This window comes from Melospiza georgiana, chromosome 9 (genome assembly GCF_028018845.1).
Source record: "Melospiza georgiana isolate bMelGeo1 chromosome 9, bMelGeo1.pri, whole genome shotgun sequence".
In the NCBI taxonomy this organism is placed as follows: Eukaryota; Metazoa; Chordata; class Aves; order Passeriformes; family Passerellidae; genus Melospiza; species Melospiza georgiana.
The window spans coordinates 4,647,778-4,667,828 of NC_080438.1; the positions used below are offsets into that span (position 1 = coordinate 4,647,778).

Below are 20,051 nucleotides of genomic sequence, written 5' to 3' on the forward strand. Positions count from 1 at the left end.
CCTAGCCAAGGATGTGACACCAGGTCACTTGACACAGGGAGCTTAACAAAGGGAAAAAGCCCTCAGAGTTTACTCCTGCTCTTGGCTGAAAGCAGGCTGCTAAAAACTGCACTGGAATTGAAGGGCATTGTGGTGTGGAAACTGAAATCTCATCAGATGTTCCAGTGGAAAACAGAAGGAGTAGCTTCTCCAGGCACGAGGCAGCGCTGCTGCTCTTGGAGCGCCTGAGGCAGCCAGAGCCAAGGGGCTGGGCAGGCCCTGCTGAACAAGACTCACTTCTCTGCATGCTGCTGAGACTTGTTGGTGAAACCTGGCTTTGACACGAGCTTCAGGCAGAGGAGATAGATGTGGGGCAGGAGAGATGACAGGGAAAAAGAGCACGGAGAGAGATAGGAGGGGAAAGGGGCTGCCTTGTTCCCAGCGCACTGCCTGCCCCATCCCTCGTGAAAAGGCCCCTTCAGGCAGACCTATCTGTCAGCCTCTGACCTGCCTTTCAACATTATGATGCTCTTTGATTTTATTCATTCCTGCTGGAGGTTTTGCTTAAATATAAACAGCAGAGCATTTCAGCCGGAATTAAAAAAATACAAATAAAAGAAATGAGAAATTCCCCAAGCCTCCAGGCACATTTTAAAACACATTAAAAAGGATAGGACAGTACCAGCTTCATACATACCACAGCTGCAGTGACTCGCAGCAAAAGTAAGGAAGGGTGAATGTGCTAGTGTTTTGTTTTAAAATATGGCCTTCACATTCAGAGAGATCTCTACAACACCACAACCTGAAGGAGAGAGTGAGAAATTCAGTGATTCCCACCTTCCCCACTTTGATATTTCTGCTTTTCCACGTTTTTCCACGTGCAGGCAGGCTGGACTGTGAGAGAGCAGAAGCTTTTGTGAGGTCCCCAGGACTCCTGGAAACACAGGCAGCTTTACACCAGGATTTACAACCAGTAGGTAAAGAACAGCTCCAAAGGTGTTTTATTACTTGTGATGAGGGACTATCAAAGAAGCCACAGGCTACTTTGCCAACTGTTTGGTGTTACTCCTTTAGTTCTTACTGGCAACCCTCTAGGCGATTGCTCTATTTTTCTTTCCCTCTCCCACTCGCTTATCTTTCATCTTCCAGTCTCTAATATTAACTCAATTTCATGTTGGAAATTAATCTGCACAAATGCTAAAGAAGTTCTGCTGCTAAAAGAGAAAAATAGAAAAGAAAAAAGGCAGCAGGTCAAGTGCCTGACACACACAGAGGCCAGGATAAATTACACACACACTGAGGCCAGGATGCTGCTCCAGCACTTTATCACAACACTGGTTGTGCAAACAGAAGATGAGCTCTTGAGTTCTTTTAAATGAGTCACCAGTAAAGGCAGAAAGCTTTTTTGCACAGATTTTGACATTCCTATTTTCTGGTTTGAAACATGGCCAAAGGATGAACATGGATGATTTTCCTTTGGTAAGCACAGGGCTTTAATGACATGCCCCACCTTGTGATTAACAGTAATGTCTGGGTTTCTTGATTCTTCTGACACGAAGACCAAACAGTGTTGGAAACTCTGTATATTTACCATATCCTTCTGCTTTTAGCAGTTTTCAAATACTACCCAAAATAGAAGTTCAGACTTGCACTGTGATTGACACTTGTACAATCACTGTGGGAGACAAAAGATTAAGAAATGTAAGCGAATATTGACTGACACTTGTTTGCCCTGGGAGAAAATAAAGAGGCCCAGGCCAGGGCAGTCATGTGCTGCAGCATCAGTACAGATGGACTGGCTGCCTGTGTAACTTAAACAAAAATGGGGAGAGAGAGGTGGTCTATGCTGTTAATCTATACTGGAGGATTTAGAAGCAAATAAAGCTCTATTAATCTTTTCTAGCTTGTAAGTACAGATGTTTTACTTTTTGTAACACTATTTCTAGTTAAACCCAGATGGTCTAAATCAACCTGTAATGCTTATTAAAGGTATTTTCAAAAAAAGCATTTATTCCATCCCTTCAGCATTCCACGCAGTTCAGCAGGGCAGAGCACCCACCCTGAGCAAGGACTGCACATGGCATACTTGACTCTGGTAAGGGAACACAGTTCCAGCAGTGGCTCCCTGCAAATGGCTCCTGCAGCCAAGACTGAGACTTCCAGACCAGGAGTCACTGGTGGGTGTAAAATGCACCCAGTTTCTAAGCTGACAACAGCCACAAGTACTTTTGTACACCAGTGTACAAAAGATGTACACTAGGGTATATCTTTTTTGAAACAAATACTTTTTTTTCCCCTCTCAACAGAGAGCTACAAGGCATTTTGGGAACCAGAATGGAATCTTTGAAGTATTAATAATTTTTCTTCTTTTTTCCTTCTCTTTGTAAATTGTATCTTCACCAAGAATTATGTTTACATAACTGCCTATACATCTTTTCCATGGATTACACTGTTTATAGTGACCATTAAATTCTACACAGAGCACTATGTAAATGACCAGCTAAGCCTGGGTAAACATCTACCTTGTTTTTCCAATCCCACCACTACTTTTGCATTTACTCTTGTTTATCTGCTGTCTTGCAATGCCTTTTCTTGGCCTTACAACCACATTAACTTGCTCCTGCAGTCCTTTCTATGAGCATATTGTTTAAAAGAAATACCTATGTTTTTATGTAATAAAATGTGAAAAAGCAAAACCCCAAAGATGCAGTCCAGCGTAAATCATGATGGAACACTGATAATAAACGAAACCTTATTCATGCCAGATAAAGCAACAAATCCTAATTTAACACACCAAATAATTTATCCTTAGCCAGAAAGACACTCAGACATTCAAACAGCCGTCTTTGTACATATGGAGAAGCTGCCAAGTCTCCATACTTGAATGATCTCATAGACTCTGGAAAAAAAAAAAAAAAAGAAAAACAAAACATTTTACCATACTAGCTGAATACACAGTGGGAGAAAAGGACCAAAATGAAAGCATTTTAGTGGTCTGGGTCCTAGTACGGATCTGCAGAGAAGTGTGGGGAAAAATTATGGCCATAAAGTCACAGAGAAAAAACAGAGCTAAGCAAAACCTTCTCTAAGTTTTCTGGCCTGTAATGGTGCTGTCTATGGAGCAATGAGGAATAACCACTCCTGAATATCTACTGCTGTTGTTCTCTCCCCAACTCACATCAAGCTTAACACAAATTTCTGTCTGAAACAAGGAAAAGAGACTCTTTACAAGAGCAAGGAGTGACAGGACAAGAGGGAAATGGCTTCACACTGACAGAAGGCAGGTTTAGTTGGGATATTGGGAAGAAATTCTTCCCTGTGAGGGTGGGGAGGCCCTGGCACAGATTGTCCAGAGAAGCTGTGGCTGCCCCATCCCTAAAAATGTTGGATGGGGCTTGGAGCAATGTGGGATAGTGGAAGCCACCTGCCCATAGCAGGAGGTTGGAAGGAGATGAGCTCTAAGGTCCTTTCCAATCCAAACCTTTCTGGGATTCTGTGAAAAGGTCTGCAGCAAATGATGAGCACTGTTGGTGAAGTCAATGTGTAAAGGCAGTAAAGTTTTCCTCTGAATCATCAGGAAAAGGTGATCAGTTTTCACCTACAATGCCTTTTCCTTTTGGTATGAGGACTGATGAGTTAGAAGGGTAAGGAGAGCAGGGGACAACAAAGGATACAAGCAAACAAGAGGACATTGATCCATGTGCTGCTGCCTAGGAGAAATATCTGTGTGCAGCCCAGTTGGCTTGGGCTGAGGACTGAGCACAGATAGTTATTGAGCTCAGCTTGGTTCCCAGCTGTGTACACTGGACCTGATCCTCCACTTGGGTAAATTTCCAGCTCAATTAGGCTGTGGATGATGACAATTTTACCAGCTGGAGACTGGCTGCATTTGGGGTTTGCTGCTGTGCCTTTTATCAGGCAGCTGCATGTGTAAAACCAGCTCTGAGATCATACACCTTACCCTGCTCAGGTGAGACACAGGCAAGCACAAATCTCAGGTGTAAACAGCAACTGAGCAGTTGGGATTTCAGCTTTGTCAGTTGTTAAGTCAGCATGGGCTGAAATTCCAAATGTGCCACATACTCAAACTCCCAGCTGACAAGAGAGACCTAAACAATCCATTATAGAACTGAAGATGTGAATTTTCTTGAAGCTTTACATCCTGTTACCTACCTGTAACTCAGTATCTCCCTACACTGCTGTTCATAAACGAGGACAGCAACCTCAGATGGGAGACCCAACCCTGTCTCAGCACCTCTCACCCCACCTCAGCCTCTCCTGGATTCCACAGCATTGCCCCCAAATTGGGATGGCACAGGCAGGGCCACGTTTGGTGACTCTGAGCGTGCAGGGCACAAGCCCAGCTCTGTGTCTGTGTGGGATGGAGCAGCCCAGCCCAGGCCATCCCAGCCCACCACACACCTGCAGGGACTCCACACTCAGCCCACAGCTCTGGAATCTCTCTCCTCAGCCCTCTCTGCATAAATCAAGCAGCAGGGAGGCTCAGAAACATGACGAATACGTTGGCTAGAATATCTCCTGCTGTAAAGACACAGGAGGAAGGGGGATACTAAACTAACCTTGCCTTGGATGGAAAAGCAGCTGGAATTTAATGTTCTTGGAAGCCAGCCCTGGCTGTTCAGACGTGGATCTGCCAGGGAAGTCCCCAGTGGAGGCATCGCTCATTCTCCAAAACTAAAACGTCAAGAGAAAGCCCTGGAAATCATTAAGCACTCTGTTCAACATTTCTTGAACAATCTCAGGCAGGAGAGGTAGGAAAAAACCCCAAAAGTCTCTCAACCAGACAAATTCTCAGTGTTAATATAAAACAGAGGGGGGATCACCAGCAATCTGAAGTGGAATTTTGCTTAATTGTGTCAATCTGAAATGATTACAATATTAAACCAGCCTCAAAAAACCACAAAAAACCAAAAACCAAAAAAATTAAAAAAAAAAAAAAGAAGGAAAAGAGCAGGAAAAGATAAAACTGAAGTGTGCTTGGCCTGGGCTTTCAGAGTCTTCACTATCACAGCCCACCCTGTGCAAGTGCCCTGCCCCAGCTGCACCCCCACACGTGGCAAACTGTGCTTGGCCACCAGGAACTCCCAGTGGGACAGAAATGGTGCTCAAACAGGAGGCAAAGAGAAAACCCTCCCTGGAGAAGAGCTAGCAGATCCCACAGAAGCTGTGCCTCACTGGCACCAGCCCCACTTGGAAGTACGTCACTGCTTTTTCCTAGGGTTCCAATTAAAAAGAAAGGAGGTAATTTTGCCATCTGCCACAGAAGCACAGCTCTAGAAAAAGAGTGTGTGTGAGTTCTAATGCTGCACCAATTTAGACACACACCCCAAGTGGGTTTTATGAAAATACACTTCTGGAGTTTGTTCTTTCCAGCCTTTCCTTTCTCACAGATGTCCTGCTTCTCCTAACACTTTGCTGGTGAGGTGGCTCCTAAGTCACTGACACACAGTCAGGGTGGAAACACACCCCAGGCACCACCACCTTCCACTAGAAACACAAATGTTAAAGTCATGCCCACTGAAAGAACTAAAAACCCACCTGCCATATTTGTAGAAGAGAATCAAACTTGGTAAGCAGCAGGTGGAACTGGGTAGGGTTTTTTGTTGATGTTGTCCTAAGAAAACAAGATTCTGCATTTTATGAGTTGGGTAAACAGGTTGCTTATTGTTGGCTGATCCAGTAGGTGCCAGAAACAATTTCTCTTTTCTGTGTGATCCAGAAAGCATTTGGCAATCTCTGATGGATGAAAGCTGTATCAAGGAAAAAACAAATCATTCTGTACTTAAGTATCAGACTCTCAAGAGTTTGAGAGTGCTAAGATCAACTAAGTGCTAAACTTGATTGTTTTTTTTTCTTTTAGGATCAGTAGCATTTCTTACATTGCTGGAAAACACAGGTAACAATGATCCTACTGAGGACTGCTGCAGGCTGATGGAGCTGTTAACTGGTGGCAACAGAAAAATAGACTTTATTCTGTTCCCTGGTGCCTGGACAAGTTCTGTCTACAAAGCAGCTATGGAGCAGATGGAAGGGGCAGGTTTTGAAGCAGGCTGGAAGACAAGGAGCAGAAGGATCCCCAAAAGCAGCCCTGAGGGAAGCCTGGCACTTCCTTGAGGGCTGGGGAAAGAGGGAGAGAAGCACAAATCTGAGGCACTAGTGAGAATTACCCAAATTTGTTTATGCACATCTATTATTGGACACATTTCAGCAGAAAAGATAGACATTGCTTTAAAAAACAACACAATAAAATGAGAAACAGCCTTTGTGCATTGAGATGAGACACCTCTTCCTAAACCAGGCTTCCCAGCTGAAACTAACCACGTTTATTCCAATATCTAGCAGCATACATTGGATTTAAGTTGACAGAAATAAAGAAGTTTTATCCTCCCACAAGTTGACTGCTATAGCAATTTTCATCTAAAGCAGCAGCAGATTACCAGGACAAACATATTCACAGGGATTTCCTTTCAAAAATCACTCTAAGACAAACATATTTTAGTGGCAGAAAGGAAAAAAGCTCACTAGTCACACCAGCAAAATAGTATTTCCATTTAAAATGAAGAGCGTGGCAGCTCCAGTTTAATGGAAATTAAAGTGTGTTGGCACTGTCAACTTACTGTAAACCACTTGAAAGCTTTGTTTAATTTTTAATTTAAAAAATAATACAGGAACAGGACATACTGTCAATACTTTTCCAGATCCAATCCCACTTTCCATGTGTGCTTACAGTTCTCGATTCACATGACTTCAATTTGAGTTACCACAAGAAATGTGTTACGACTTCAAATCTTCAGCCTGATCTTTCAGCGAAAATTAAAAGAGCATTTTTCTGTGGCTTGTAAGTAATTATACAAAGTTAATAGTACAAAATATCTGTTTTCCATTCATCTTTAATATAATCTTTAATAATCTGTTCTGATTAGTCTTTAATACCAACAAAGGAACTAAAGCCCAGCTTTGGAAAAACTGTATCAGTTGAAGTTTATTTTCAGCACAGCTGAGACCCCCATGATTTAAATTAGGATAAACAAAGGCTCAGAGGTATTTGAAACCTCAGATTCTTTGATGTTCAGATATCATAATGTGAATTCTCAACTTGCAAACTCAGATTTTGATAGAAGGTGTGACTAAAGGAAACTTTGGGCTACTCTCACTAAGTGGCAGGTTTCAGAGCTGCACCATTTTGGCCCTGCTGTACAACAGGACTCAGTATTTTGTACTAATAAATTATTTTTAAAAAGAACCTTTAGAAGATTGGTTTTGCTTTGATATTTAACAGTCTGACACTGTTCATAAGAGCCCACAGCAGCCTTCTCACATTGCCAAGCTGTGCCTTGTGGCATTGCACACATCTCACTAAGAGTGGCATTTCTCTCATGACCTGATTAAACCCCACAGAAACCCCCACACTTATGGCTTTGCTCCCCACTGTTCCTTTGAGGAGCTGGAACAGAAACTTGCCCTCCTTGCTGGTGTGAAACCTATCTTTAATCTACACCCAGATTATACAGATTTGCTGCTCATGTGACAATATTCTCTTATTTTAGATGTTTCTTTTCCATTTCTTGTGTTCCAGGATATGCGTAAGGAGCAGCTTCGAGTTTCACAATGTGGGAATAATACATTTTTGAAATACTAAAGTGAATTAGGAAGTAGATTTAAAACAGTAACATAACCTTAAAATATGAAGTGTTTGCCTAAACGGCTCTTTTAAAGAACCATGAGAAATTAAAATTCATCTAGTTACCAACATTCAAAACAGCATTGACTTAATCCAATTTGTTATTTCCTTGCCAGCAGCAGATTTTTACTTTAATCTGACTGGCTATTACATTTTCATTGCCTATCCTTGACACTGAAGGAACAAATGCTGGGTTGATATTATCAGAGCATTCGATGTCATTATCTAACTAGAAGTGACAGGCAGCACAATGTATTTTAGAACTCTTGCTTAACTAAAGGACTGGATGAGCTCAAGGTGAACCAGTCTGATGCATCCTAAAAGTCTCCTTTGGAAGTTCTTACTACATGCATGGCAGGAGGGAAAAAAAAAATCTGTATTTGCACATTTACATTCAGCACTGAAAAAGCAGCACTTCAAGGATCAAATGGAACAACACAAAGCACTGAGTTAGAGAAAAGAATAAATGTATAAGCCTTGCAGGATTTGTGACCTGCTTTTAGTCTTGAAAAGGATCAGAATATGGGGGTGAATTGAGAGTTTTGCATACTTTCCCTTTTAAACTTGGACCTAATAAATAGTTTTTCCTTACTGTTTTATTTGAATAAACTATTTTACTCATATTTTCCCTGGCCACTTTTATGCAGACAGAATGACAAGAGGAACACAGAGCTACCCCTTCTGAGGCTGGCAGGAGACTGAGCAGGAGCAGTGGGCTCAGTTACCCAAATGCATCATTAACCTTGGGAGCATTACTGATGAGCTATTGGAAACCCTTCAGCTCAGTGAGCTTTGTCTAGAGAATTGTTTTTATTTTTGATACTGTAAGCTTCTTTGAGTGCAAGAGATCGCTCTGTCTGCACAGAGCCTCACAAAATCCCTGAGGTTTCACGTCCACAGACACCCCCCTACAGCCCTGGCACTACCAGGATTTAAATGATTTACCTTGCCCTGAATTTTTCTTGGGCTGACTGTCTGAGACACACAGCAAGGTCACTGATGGGCTCTACCTCCACACATCATCACTGTCAAAAAGTGATTTAAATCAGGGTAGCTGATGGATTTTGGCAAGAAACACCAGAGCAGACCTGCTCTGACAAGTTCTTCCATTATTTTATGCATTTATGATCCACTGGAAAGTGCACTGGATACCATTCTGTTAGTGCTGCACAATGAACATGAGATTTATTTCTCTGCTGTGCCTCAGTTTCTCCACTGTAGCACAAGAACAGGATGATAGCAGCTCCCTCTCTGGAAGGCACTCAACTGACGGATGAATCCCATGGAAGATCAAATATATCAACTTGCTGATGTTCTGAACTAAGGCATCACCACATTCTTGAGGAACTGCTTCCCCTGCAATCTTAGAACCAACAAGGTACTGAATTTTCAAGCTTTGATTTGGACAAATGGGACTGGAAGCAGAGCAGCACAACAGAGGATTTCAGCAAGATGCTGATTAGTAAATATTCATTAGATACCAGAGTAGCAAGCATGGTGTATCCATGTACAATGGCTAGGAGATAGATAATAAAAATGGCATCTACCCTGAAACAGTTTCCTCATTCTAGTTAAGGTCTCTGAAGGAACCTCACAAATGTCCTTCAGACCCTGAAGGGAGCCCATAAGACAGATGGAGAGAGATTGTTCACAAGGGCATGGAGTGACAGGACAAGGGAGAATGGCTTCAAACTGGTAAGGGGCAGGGTTGGATGGGATATTGGGAGGAAATTCTTCCCTCTGAGGGTGCCCAGAGAAGCTGTGGCTGCCCCTGGATCCCTGGAAGTGTCCAAGGCCAGGCTGGACAGGGCTTGGAGCAAGCTGGGATAGTGGAAGGTGTCCCTGCCCATGGCAGGGGGTGGAATGAGATGATCTTTGAGGCACCTTCCAATCCAAACCATTCTGGGATTCTATGAAATTAAATGCGAAGCTGTGTGCAAGAACCCTATGTGTCACTGACATTGCATGAACTATTTTAACTCCTAAAAGTAATAAAATACAGATGTCTCTGACAGGATGTGAACCAAGATTTAACACAAATCTGGGGTACAGTTCACATTGGCTCTGTGTTGGTGTGTTCATACCACATTCCTTCTGCTCTTTATCATCTTACAGCTTCTTTTCAAAGAAACCAAAAGATTTGCAGGAACATTTTCACTATTGAGCCATTATCCTATTGAATGAAATTGAGAAAATGAAACTGTAAAGCCTTCAATACACAGAAGTCATTAAGAGTCAGAACTTACTCACCTGGTTAAAAGTTCCCTCACTGTATGTTTACTCCTTCCTCTGAAGCCTCAGATACAGGTGTCAGAGACAGGGAATTAGAACAAAAGCAGCACTGATGTAACAACACAGAATTTAATACTGATGGGGACCTGATTACTGAGGTGAGAGTGACTCAGGTTTGGTAACTCCTATACACAGTATTTTGGATATGCAATTCTAATCAGAAGTTCATAAAATGCTTGCCAACACCAAATATCCCCAAATCAAGAAATTACAATAGATCATAATTAGCCCATTTTGACTGTCTGCTTTGAGTAAGTCTCAGACTCATGTTTATACTCATTAAAGAGAATCCTGCTGTTCCAGCACCAAGAACTCAGGGCTTGCATTTGCTTTTCCCAGCTCTACCACGACACATTACTGAGCTACTCCCACCACCATCAGTTTGTCCCTGAGCCACTGCTTTGGGACTGCTCCTGAATGAGGGAATGGCTCCCTCCTCTCATGAGCTGTTTCATATTCCAGTCACTCTGGACCACTGCAGCAGATCTGCAGAGTCAGGCAGTGAGAAACACAGGCCACAGTTTACCCTTGGCTGTCTCGTGCCATCTCCAACAAGCAGTGCTTTGGTCAAAGGCTTAGCTGCTCTCTTTGACCTTAGAACAATTCAGCTCCTTATCCCTTTTCCTCAATGAAAGTGACACATTTTCCTACCTGAAAAGAAAATGAAAGAGAGATTAGCACTTTGCTGCTGGCTGTGCTCTTGAATGAGGTTTCTCTTTAGCTTAATAAATGCTTGGACTCACTTTGTGTTTTGATACACATAAACCCCACACTTTTTTAACCTGAAAAAATATGCTTCTATTTTGCTCTTTGCAGGTCTCCTTTGAGCAGGCCCTTTCCAATGTTTTAGAATTAAACAATATAGTCTTATACTGGAATTATTCATCAGGTGCTTGACATGCTCTATCACATTAAACACATCACAGAAAAACCACTTCTCTTACAGAGCAAGACAAAGACATTCAGAAAAGACAAGTTTTGCACAGTCTCCTGTAGCAGCTCAGGGAGACATGCAGAAGGTTTTATTTTGGATCTACATTTTGTCCTTAAGCACCAAACTGAACTAAAAATGAGAAACTGAATGAGGCAAAGATAAGCATTACCCATGTAAGGATGCTTCAGTATAAATGCTCAATTAAAGCAAAAAGCTAATAAAACTAAGAAAAACATTACTCACAAGTTATGAGCACAGATTCAATCTTCTGTATTCAATTTATTTGTTGATATAAAAACCATAACCCTGCTCTGTTCTGTGAAAGCATGTAGGCTGTGCCAAAACAGTATCATCTGTTTACATCTGGCTGTCTTCTGCTCACATTTTTGTTACCTAACATTCTCACTTAAAAAACTAATATTAAAAAAGAGGAAAAGATCATCTTCTTCCAGCTGGGTTATTTCATACTTCTGTGGTCTGGTTTCTCTGCTTTTCCCACAGATGTGAATCCCTCCCCCAGCACTGTGGCTTCTTCCCATGCAAAAGGAAAAAAAAAAGGCAAAATGAAGATGAAATTACAAAATCAAGGCAATTTCAATTCTTTCAAATCTTACAGTTTCACAAAGAACATTAATTTGGTGGATTCAGCATACACACCTGGGGAAAGAGCAGAAGTGCATCTGGAAATAAAATCATTCCAGTTGGGAAGCAAGGAAGGGATCAGATGCCTTTCCCACACCTCTCTTCTCATTCTGTGGATTTGGAGGCCATCTCCAACTGTACACAGCAGCCTGAGAGGCAAGAACATAAGGAAAGGGGCTAAAGGAGTCCTTGACATGGTCCTTGACTTGGAAAAAAGTTAAAATTAAAAAATACACTGAAGATTGTCACTCCAGCCAGTTCTATCAGGCTCTGCAGAGCTGCTACAGCCTTTCAATATCTAAAGGCAAGGGAGAACCTGACTGACAAAGTCAAGGATGAAAACAGAGCCTGACTTGGAATCTTTGCTGTGGACAGAGATGCAGCTCAAACAGGTGAGAGAAAGTCTTTTCCAAGAAGGATCTGAAACAAGAACCTCTTTGCTCTGTGCCTCCCACCTTGCAGAGTCTGGAGTCAGCTTTTGAGTTAATAAAGCAGCTTACCTGAAAATGTTTGCTATGAAATCAGCATCTTTCAAAAGGGGAGGATGAGAGAGAAGAAAGAAGAGAGAAGAAAGAAGAGAGAAGAAAGAAGAGAGAAGAAAGAAGAGAGAAGAAAGAAGAGAGAAGAAAGAAGAGAGAAGAAAGAAGAGAGAAGGTCACCAGCTCATTAATTTTGTTTTTCTTTTCACACTATTGAGCAGAAAGCATTTCTCAAACTCAGTAATCTGGAAATAAGAAAAAGGAGGGGGTTACAAAATTCTACTTTATTCCTTCTCTCTTTGTAAATACACTTGAAATGAATGGTTCCATTAAGGAGAAAAGGTGAGGGAGCCCAAGGCTCACATTCTGACAAGCATTTCACAGCATTTCCCCCAGGGCTGTATGATCAGTAAGGCTTCACAGCATTACAAAGGCACAGAGAGTAGGGAAGCAACACCAAACAAAGAGCTAAGGAAATACAAGGCTTTGCATGCTATTCATCCATTCTTCATTTTCAACTTCTCTTCCATGTAGTTGCTCCTTAAGAGCCAATCTGCCTGATGACTGCCTTCAGTGAGTTTAAATTTACCACAGCTTTAAGTATAGAAGCAAAAGACAAAAACCCCTGATAAACTACCAAGGAGAGAAAAACCACATCATTTAACAGAAACATCTCTGAGACCAGACATCCATCTCTTCAATGAACTGTACTTCCCTGCTAGTCTCTAGATTTCCTTTGCACCAGTGGACAATGGTATCTTTACATGCTTCACTTCAAAGGTTCATTGAAAAATGCCACCAAAATTTCAGCTGATCTCAGCACCATTCCAAAAGACAGTCAGATAACACCTAGCTGGAGTTTGGATGCAGTTTTTTAAACGAGAAATTAAAACTTCAGACACAGGCCATCTTTTAAATCATTTATTTCAGTAGGAAAGATTTTTGAAACCTGTTCTTAAATTCAATTAAACTAGCTTATGCAAACACACAACTTTCACACACACACACACAGAACAAAGTATTAAAAAAGGTGAAGGAAGAGGCTTGAGGACAGCCAAACTGCACATCACTCAGAGAGATCATAGTGCAATCCCTCCATCCCTGGAATGCCTCACACCAGCAGGGAACATTAGAAATGGCTTGTGTTTACTGCATGACACCTTGATCCCCCTTCCAGGGATGGCTGGTCCTTACAGGATTATTATAAAACACTTCCATGTTTCCTGGTGCTTCTCCCACTCCAGTACAGTAGTTTTTGAATGGATACACTCCTGCACACAAGGAGCCAGAAGTGCCAGTAAACCAGGCACCCCAGAACCCTTTATTTCAACATTGAATTGATTTATACTGCTTTTCTGCTTTGCAGTTTCAGCTGTGAACAGCTTTGGAATGGTAAGAAATTACTTCAGCAAACACACATGAAGGCCAGAACTCACCAAAATAAAGAGAAATAATAATAATCAAACACACAAAGGAAACAGAGTATTTATGGTGGTTTTAGTCACTCAAGAGCAAGACCAGGCTACCAGCCAGAACTGTGCCATGATCTGCAGGAATTTGCATTTCACTACATTTTATACACCTTCTTTTCCTTAGCAACTCAGTTACTTGGAGAAAACTTGTCAGCTCAGCTCTGCAACAGCCAGAGCTACACCAAGTAATTTGTATTTTCTCTTCTGACTTTTCTGCTCTCTTTGAGTATTCTTAGAAAGAGGAAGATTAATTTTCAAATTAGCCTTCCAACATCTGAATTTATAAAAAGACTATAGTAAAACTGCTGTGTTTTTATAAGGATATATTCCAGGAAAACAAATATTTACTTGCTTAAGAACAACACATTCTTTCTTTCATTTCCCCTTCCAAAGCTTCTGAAGTCTTTGCTCCTAAAGCAGTCTCTAGCAGTTGTTTCAGTGAAGGACAGTGCTCCCTACAGAGTGTTGGCACCAGAAATACAACACACAAAACTGAGCTTTTGGGATATTAAGATTTAGCTAAGCCTCCTCTTTCCCCAAACAGTTTTCTCCTGTGGTGTTTATTTATAACAAAAAGCCTGCAAGATAAATTGTCTCCTAAGAATGCTCCTCAGTGTTTGTATCAAAGTGGGACAGACAAAATCAAGCTCCTTTCTAACAATGTGAGCTCCTGAGCTCATGTGGTCTAGACCATGACTTGGACTATGCTCTTCATTTCCCCTCCTCACTAAATCTACTCAATAGACATAACAAAATAAAAATAAGTTAATTTTTAAGAGGTCTGAGCTACTTCTGATAAAAGCTGAACAAGCCCAAGCTACCAGAAACCTCTGCATTTTTTCCTAAAAAGAGGCTATTCAAATACAGAAATAATACTAAAGCAACTCAAGCCACAGCTATTTTACACTGACCAAAACAAGTGACTGCTGCAGAAATGCAGTGGCTGCCAGGAATGTCACCCCTTGGAACACTGAGGACACAGCCTGCAAGTCTGCCATGGTGGGACTCACCACTGAAATAAAGGAATTGGTCTTCAAGTTGATAATAAGGCACTGACAGAAGTCCTGCTCCAATGCAAGCACTCACCCTCCTCATGCACTACAAATCAGAATGATGGTTTGCAAGGAAGGGATAACCCCTAGCAAAGAATTCCATGTCCACTCACACAGATCTTTTGATGGCAACTTTCCCAAGCCAAACCACCTTATGAGCAAGCTGCTTTTAGAGAAAAATTAAAGGAAAAGGCTAATATTAAAGAATAATAACCAAACTTTCACAGCTGTCTCCTTGTAGGATGAACAATTCACTGATGGGATTTAGTACCAGCCTCGGGGTTTTTATACAGCAGGCAGCACTAAGAGCTGGCCATGAATAAGGTTGGAACTACTAGTGTTGGTGAGTTAGAATACCAAACAATTTAAAAGGACAAGTAATGAATAAAAAGGCCACTGACAGAGCCAGAAGAAAAAGCATCCCATGTTTTTTACCTTCACTTGGACAATATTTGTTACAGTTAATTAAAATCATAAGATCAACTTGCCTTTTGTCAAAAGAGACCTCTGCTTCTCATGTGCCTCAGCAGCACAAAACCCTGCAACTGCTTCTGCTGGGAGAGAGAGATTTGCTGTCACCATGTGTTAGGTCTGATACCAATAGAGGAGAAGTGTTGAAAATACTGAATGCAAATACAGGAGGCTGATGTTGCAAGAAGCATCAAATTTGATTAATTTATTCCTAGTGAGGAGTAGATAACTAATAAAACCCTGCTGTGATTTTTTTATGCTTCCTTTTGTTTCCAATATATTTTCCAATGTGCATGCTTCTCTAAACATGATTTTAAAGCAGGGTGATAAAGCTCATTCATTAAGTATTTAGGTGACTCATTTAGTATTTGTAGTTTTAATGCCTATAATGTGCACCTAAATACTTACTGAATCATAACAGCTTGAGTAATACTCCTCTGGCATAAAACAGACATCTAAAAATGAAAAAGTGTCTGAGCTGAGCTATGTTTATTCAAACTACCAGAATGTTTTAAAAATAAAAGTTATAAAAATTATTTGCTTTATAGGGCACTGGAATAGAAATCAGGTTTGAAAATTCTAGCCAAAAGTAGCAGAGATTAATTAGATAAAAGTTAACACTAAGCAGTGCACTGTAATATATTTTAATGCAATGCACCACTTTCATAAACCAGACATTCCCTGTTGTTTAATCTTTCCCAAAAATTTTAGTTTAGCTAAAAGGTTGGTTATCAGTCAGCAGATAATTAATATTCATATTTGGACTCGTGCTAGAAAAGCTACTCTAAATAATTTTTGCTCAAATACAGCCAAAACTAGGAACTGCAAGGGGCATCTTTAGCTTCAAAATCAAAACATTAAGGGATAAAGTGACAAATAGTAGCTGAAGTGATTTAGCACTTATTAACAAGATAAACAATTAGAGCAAGACATTAAAAAAGAAAATCAAAGAGAAACTGCCAACTGTCTGAAGCAGTCTGGGTGACAGCCTTACCTGAACACCATGAGCTCGCTGCTCTCCTTGTTTTCTCAGCAATACTTTCAGTTATTTAACTTTTTTAACTCCTTTTTTTTAAAGAAAGAGCATTAGTACATTCTTTACAGTGTGTCATTTAACTTGTCTGAGTCTTTCCACAGCTTAGCTGAGGCAGCTCTCCCTGAGGGAGCAAACCCAGCACCTCTTTGTGAGCACCATTTAGCTCAAGCTCTAGAAATGTCAGTGTTTGTGCAGGACTACGTGGCCATAAACAAAGGGAAAGTTCTGAACTACTCACTGTGACAAGTGCCAAAAATACTTCCTGTGTTGTCATTACTCACTCCAGTTATTCTGGCTACACATTTAAAGAAACTCCTCCCATAATATTCAATCTCTCCCACAAAAAACCAGCAGATCTGAGGGCAGAGAACAAGGAAGAGTAGGAGGCCCAAGGACAATGAAAGCTGGTAACAGCAATTCATTAAAGGATAATTTGTGAATTCTTTTCCCCACCATCCTCCTACCATAAAAACTTAACTGAAAACAGCTGGAAAAATGCAAAAATCCAGTGATAAATGACACATCCTGACCTGGCTCTGTCCTTAGCAAAGCTGAGGGCTGTCAGGCTGTGGCTCCCAGTTGCATCTTTCCTTCCACTAACAAAAGAACAGACACAGTTATGCTGCAATGAACCTAGAATAGCTTATTTAAAAATTCAAAATCCACAGGTTATTATCCACAATGCATAAAAAAAAAGGACACAAATTGTTAAAAAAACCTACAGTCTAAAACCTAAAAAAACCTAAAAAAACCAAACAGTCATTGAGAAGAAATACACATTAGGTAAGTTTGAAAACGGAAAAAACCCAAACTCAAGTTGTGCAAAGTCTACTAAAGTAACACTGCTGGCTGTCAGGATGTTGTCTTTACTATACACCCAAAGTGGGTAAATCTGGGAGATGTGTGAATTGCAGAGGGATTCAGCACAAGAAACCCCTTCCCAAAATTCATGACTTCAGAACAGATTTCATTCCCCACATAAAAAACAGCAACAAAAGAACTGCAAGGGGAGCCAAATTCTCATAGTCCTTGTGGTGTAATTCCAACAGAAGCATCCTTCTACTGTTTTTCTTTCTACCAAGAGCCAATTCAGAACAATTCTTGGAAACATAAACCATCCTATTACCCTTTACATTACAAGTGGTTGGGGTTTGTGTGTTTTGTTTTGTTTACTGTGAGACTGGATTACCTTTCCTTTTGCCTGCCAGAAATCAAAAATTAATCATTTCCATTACACGATTAATTTAACTCTGGAAAAAAAACCCCTCAAATGTGAATTTATAGGCTTCTACTCAGATGCAATAAACAAACTATACATTTTCAAAATAACAACTACTAGTAGAAACCTTTATTAGATAGTCAGAGAACTCTGAAACAGACTGGTAGGTAGCTTGTTTCTGTTTAAAAAGGAGAATTCATGGTGGAATCTGCAAGCATATTTACGGTCACTAAACCACAATGTCAATGGAACAGTTACTACTTTTTCACAGACTTCAAAGCTCCAATATCAGAGTCATATTTTGGACAATGTTTCCTTGCTTTACAAATATCATATTTTTGAAGATTAAAGAGAGACCAATCATCCAGGAAACTAGGTGACGTCAAGGAAACCCCAATAAAGCAAGAATCAAAGTCTTAAGCATCAAACACACACATAAAGCACAGCTCCCTTTTTACAACCATTATGTTTTTCTCTGTGAGTAATTTCAGTGACCAAGAATGATTCCTGTCAAGGATGGAATTTTGATGGCCCCACACTTTTTCTCTCCTTAGGTTATCCTACCTTCTAATAAATTAGTTAAGTGCCTGAAGATCAAAAGAGCTCCTGTATGTAAGGTCTGCTTTAGGCCATGTTATCAACACCACACAACGTCAACTACTTTGACCGAGACAGATACTAAAATCAATTATTGCCAAATGAGAACATGAAAGCTTGAAATTGTGCCTCTATCTTTTTAAAATGTCCATCTGAAGTGATATTATGAAACACCACACACTAACAGTGGTCCCTAACTGATAATTAGCAGATACCCAAAGTCAAACATCTCAGTGAGCTGTACCCAGGTGTTGGTGTTTTGTCATTCAGCTTTTCTGTGAAGGAGTCACAGGCATAGAAACACATGGGATAAATACACTCAGTTCTGACCCAACAGTGCTTTCAGTTTTGTCTCATACACACACTCCCCCTGACTGCCCCAAACATGTGTTTTTCACCAGGAATTAGGGCTAAACGTACCAAACTGATTTTTGGCTCAGCTCTGTGCGCCTGTTGGAGTCTGGCTCCCATACAGGACCAAGGTTTGCAAGCTCAGTGCTGCTCTGAACTTGCAGTTGTGTTGCCTTTCTTACAGGTCTGAGAGAAATAACACTGCTCCAGGCCATGTGGCTGGGACAAGCTCCCCTCCAGGGCTCCTGGGAAGGCCTAAACAACATCTCCAGAACATGTAGTACCTTTTACCTGGTTCATACACAGCTTTTGATACAACTCTTAAATACCAGTTTACCTGTTTTCTTAAGAATGCCTAAAAAGGTGAGTTATTTTCAAAATTAGTATAAAGTTAAAAGAAACTCAAAACTAGCTACAATCTATTTAACTCAAGCACAGCACCGCCAGAAGTTTCACACACACTATTTGGTGTTTCATGTTGTTTTTCCTTTCACTCTTTAAGGCAGTGGTTTCCACAGGTCAGTTCTCAGAACATAATGAAGCATGGTCCATGGCAATTCATGTTGCAACTCCATTTTTAATTTGGGGGACTCCACTCCCCAACCTTTAGTGGTTTTGTTCAGGGCTCCAGAGTTCAGAGATCGAGTTGACAGGTTCTGTTCTGGCACAGAATACAGCTGGCACATTTTTCATTAGGACCTTGTTCTCAATTATGAGATGGTTCACATTGTCCTTTTTTATTGTTTTGAATTTGCCTGTTATTCAAAGGTCATCAAGTTGGCAGGAACCTGAAAACAAAAATATAAATGATAGAAGAATTTACTGCAGGTAGTAGTTACTTGCATTCAACTCTTTCACAGACTAGACACCTTGTTGAAATGCACATCATTCTGTCTTCAAAAAAAGGGAGAAGGAATGCAACTATCATCCAGCAGGAAAAATATACTTAGAGGTGCAGAAACCCCAGGTATAATAAAAATATTAAACTCCTGTGAGGGTTACAATTTTCTTATATGGTTGTAGAACTTCTTAATTTTGATGACATTGAAGATTTGTCATCAAAACAACCTTAACATGATAAATCTCAGCTCTGCTAGACAAGGAGAACCCTCTCACCTGAGCCCCAGCTAGAAAATTCTTGGCACACAGATCAGTGATTGATGTAGGCCCCTTTGTCTTTTTAAAACTAATAAAAAAAAAAAAAGGCATAAACAATTCTTTGGTTTTTCCCATACCAAACCTGAATGCCTGTTGCAGCTATCACTCATGAAGAGATTAAAGCTAATGTTTGTAATATATTATTTTATATCCTCATTTTCCCTCCACCAGGAATCTGTCTGACACAAACATCTCTCATTTAGTCAGGTTATTGAAGAGCCACCACATTCCTGACAACTGTCAATAAATAGTCAGTTTGGTCAGATATGAATCAAGCATTTCTTGCTCTGCATTTACCATTTACCTGCAGAAGCAAGAATGCTCAACTGGGCTAAAGCTGCACCATTAAAATCACAAATAGTATCTATTAAAATAGTTCTTACTGTTATTCAGCTATTACTATTAAACAGACTAAGTGTTTATGTTCCATTGAAAACACATCTGAACATTCAATTTTTCTAAGGCAGTTACACTGTTAACAGTATTGCCAACCCTTACTGAACCAGAGCTGTCTTTAGAGGACAGTTTTTCACCACTTACTTGCAAACTCTTTGCCACTATTTGCTACCTTCCCCACTTTCTCCAGCCAGGAACACAATTTCTCTCCTTTGCACTGTCTCAAATACCTCCACAGGAGCTTCTGCAACCCTCCTTACTTCTTAAGATC

At 40.6% G+C, this 20,051-nt stretch overlaps 1 protein-coding gene across 3 annotated transcripts in view; it reads right to left on the minus strand.

Annotated features, from left to right (window-relative positions):
- Positions 1 to 12,297: 12,297 nt before the first annotated feature.
- The window catches only part of RALGPS2 (Ral GEF with PH domain and SH3 binding motif 2), a 114,666-nt gene continuing 106,912 nt past the window's right edge, over positions 12,298 to 20,051 (minus strand). For all 3 annotated transcript variants that reach the window (XM_058029769.1, XM_058029771.1, XM_058029770.1), the window contains exon 19: positions 12,298 to 19,014. In XM_058029769.1, the coding sequence (XP_057885752.1) occupies positions 18,985 to 19,014 (30 nt within the window). In that variant the 3' untranslated portion in view covers positions 12,298 to 18,984. The remainder of the gene's footprint in view (positions 19,015 to 20,051) is intronic.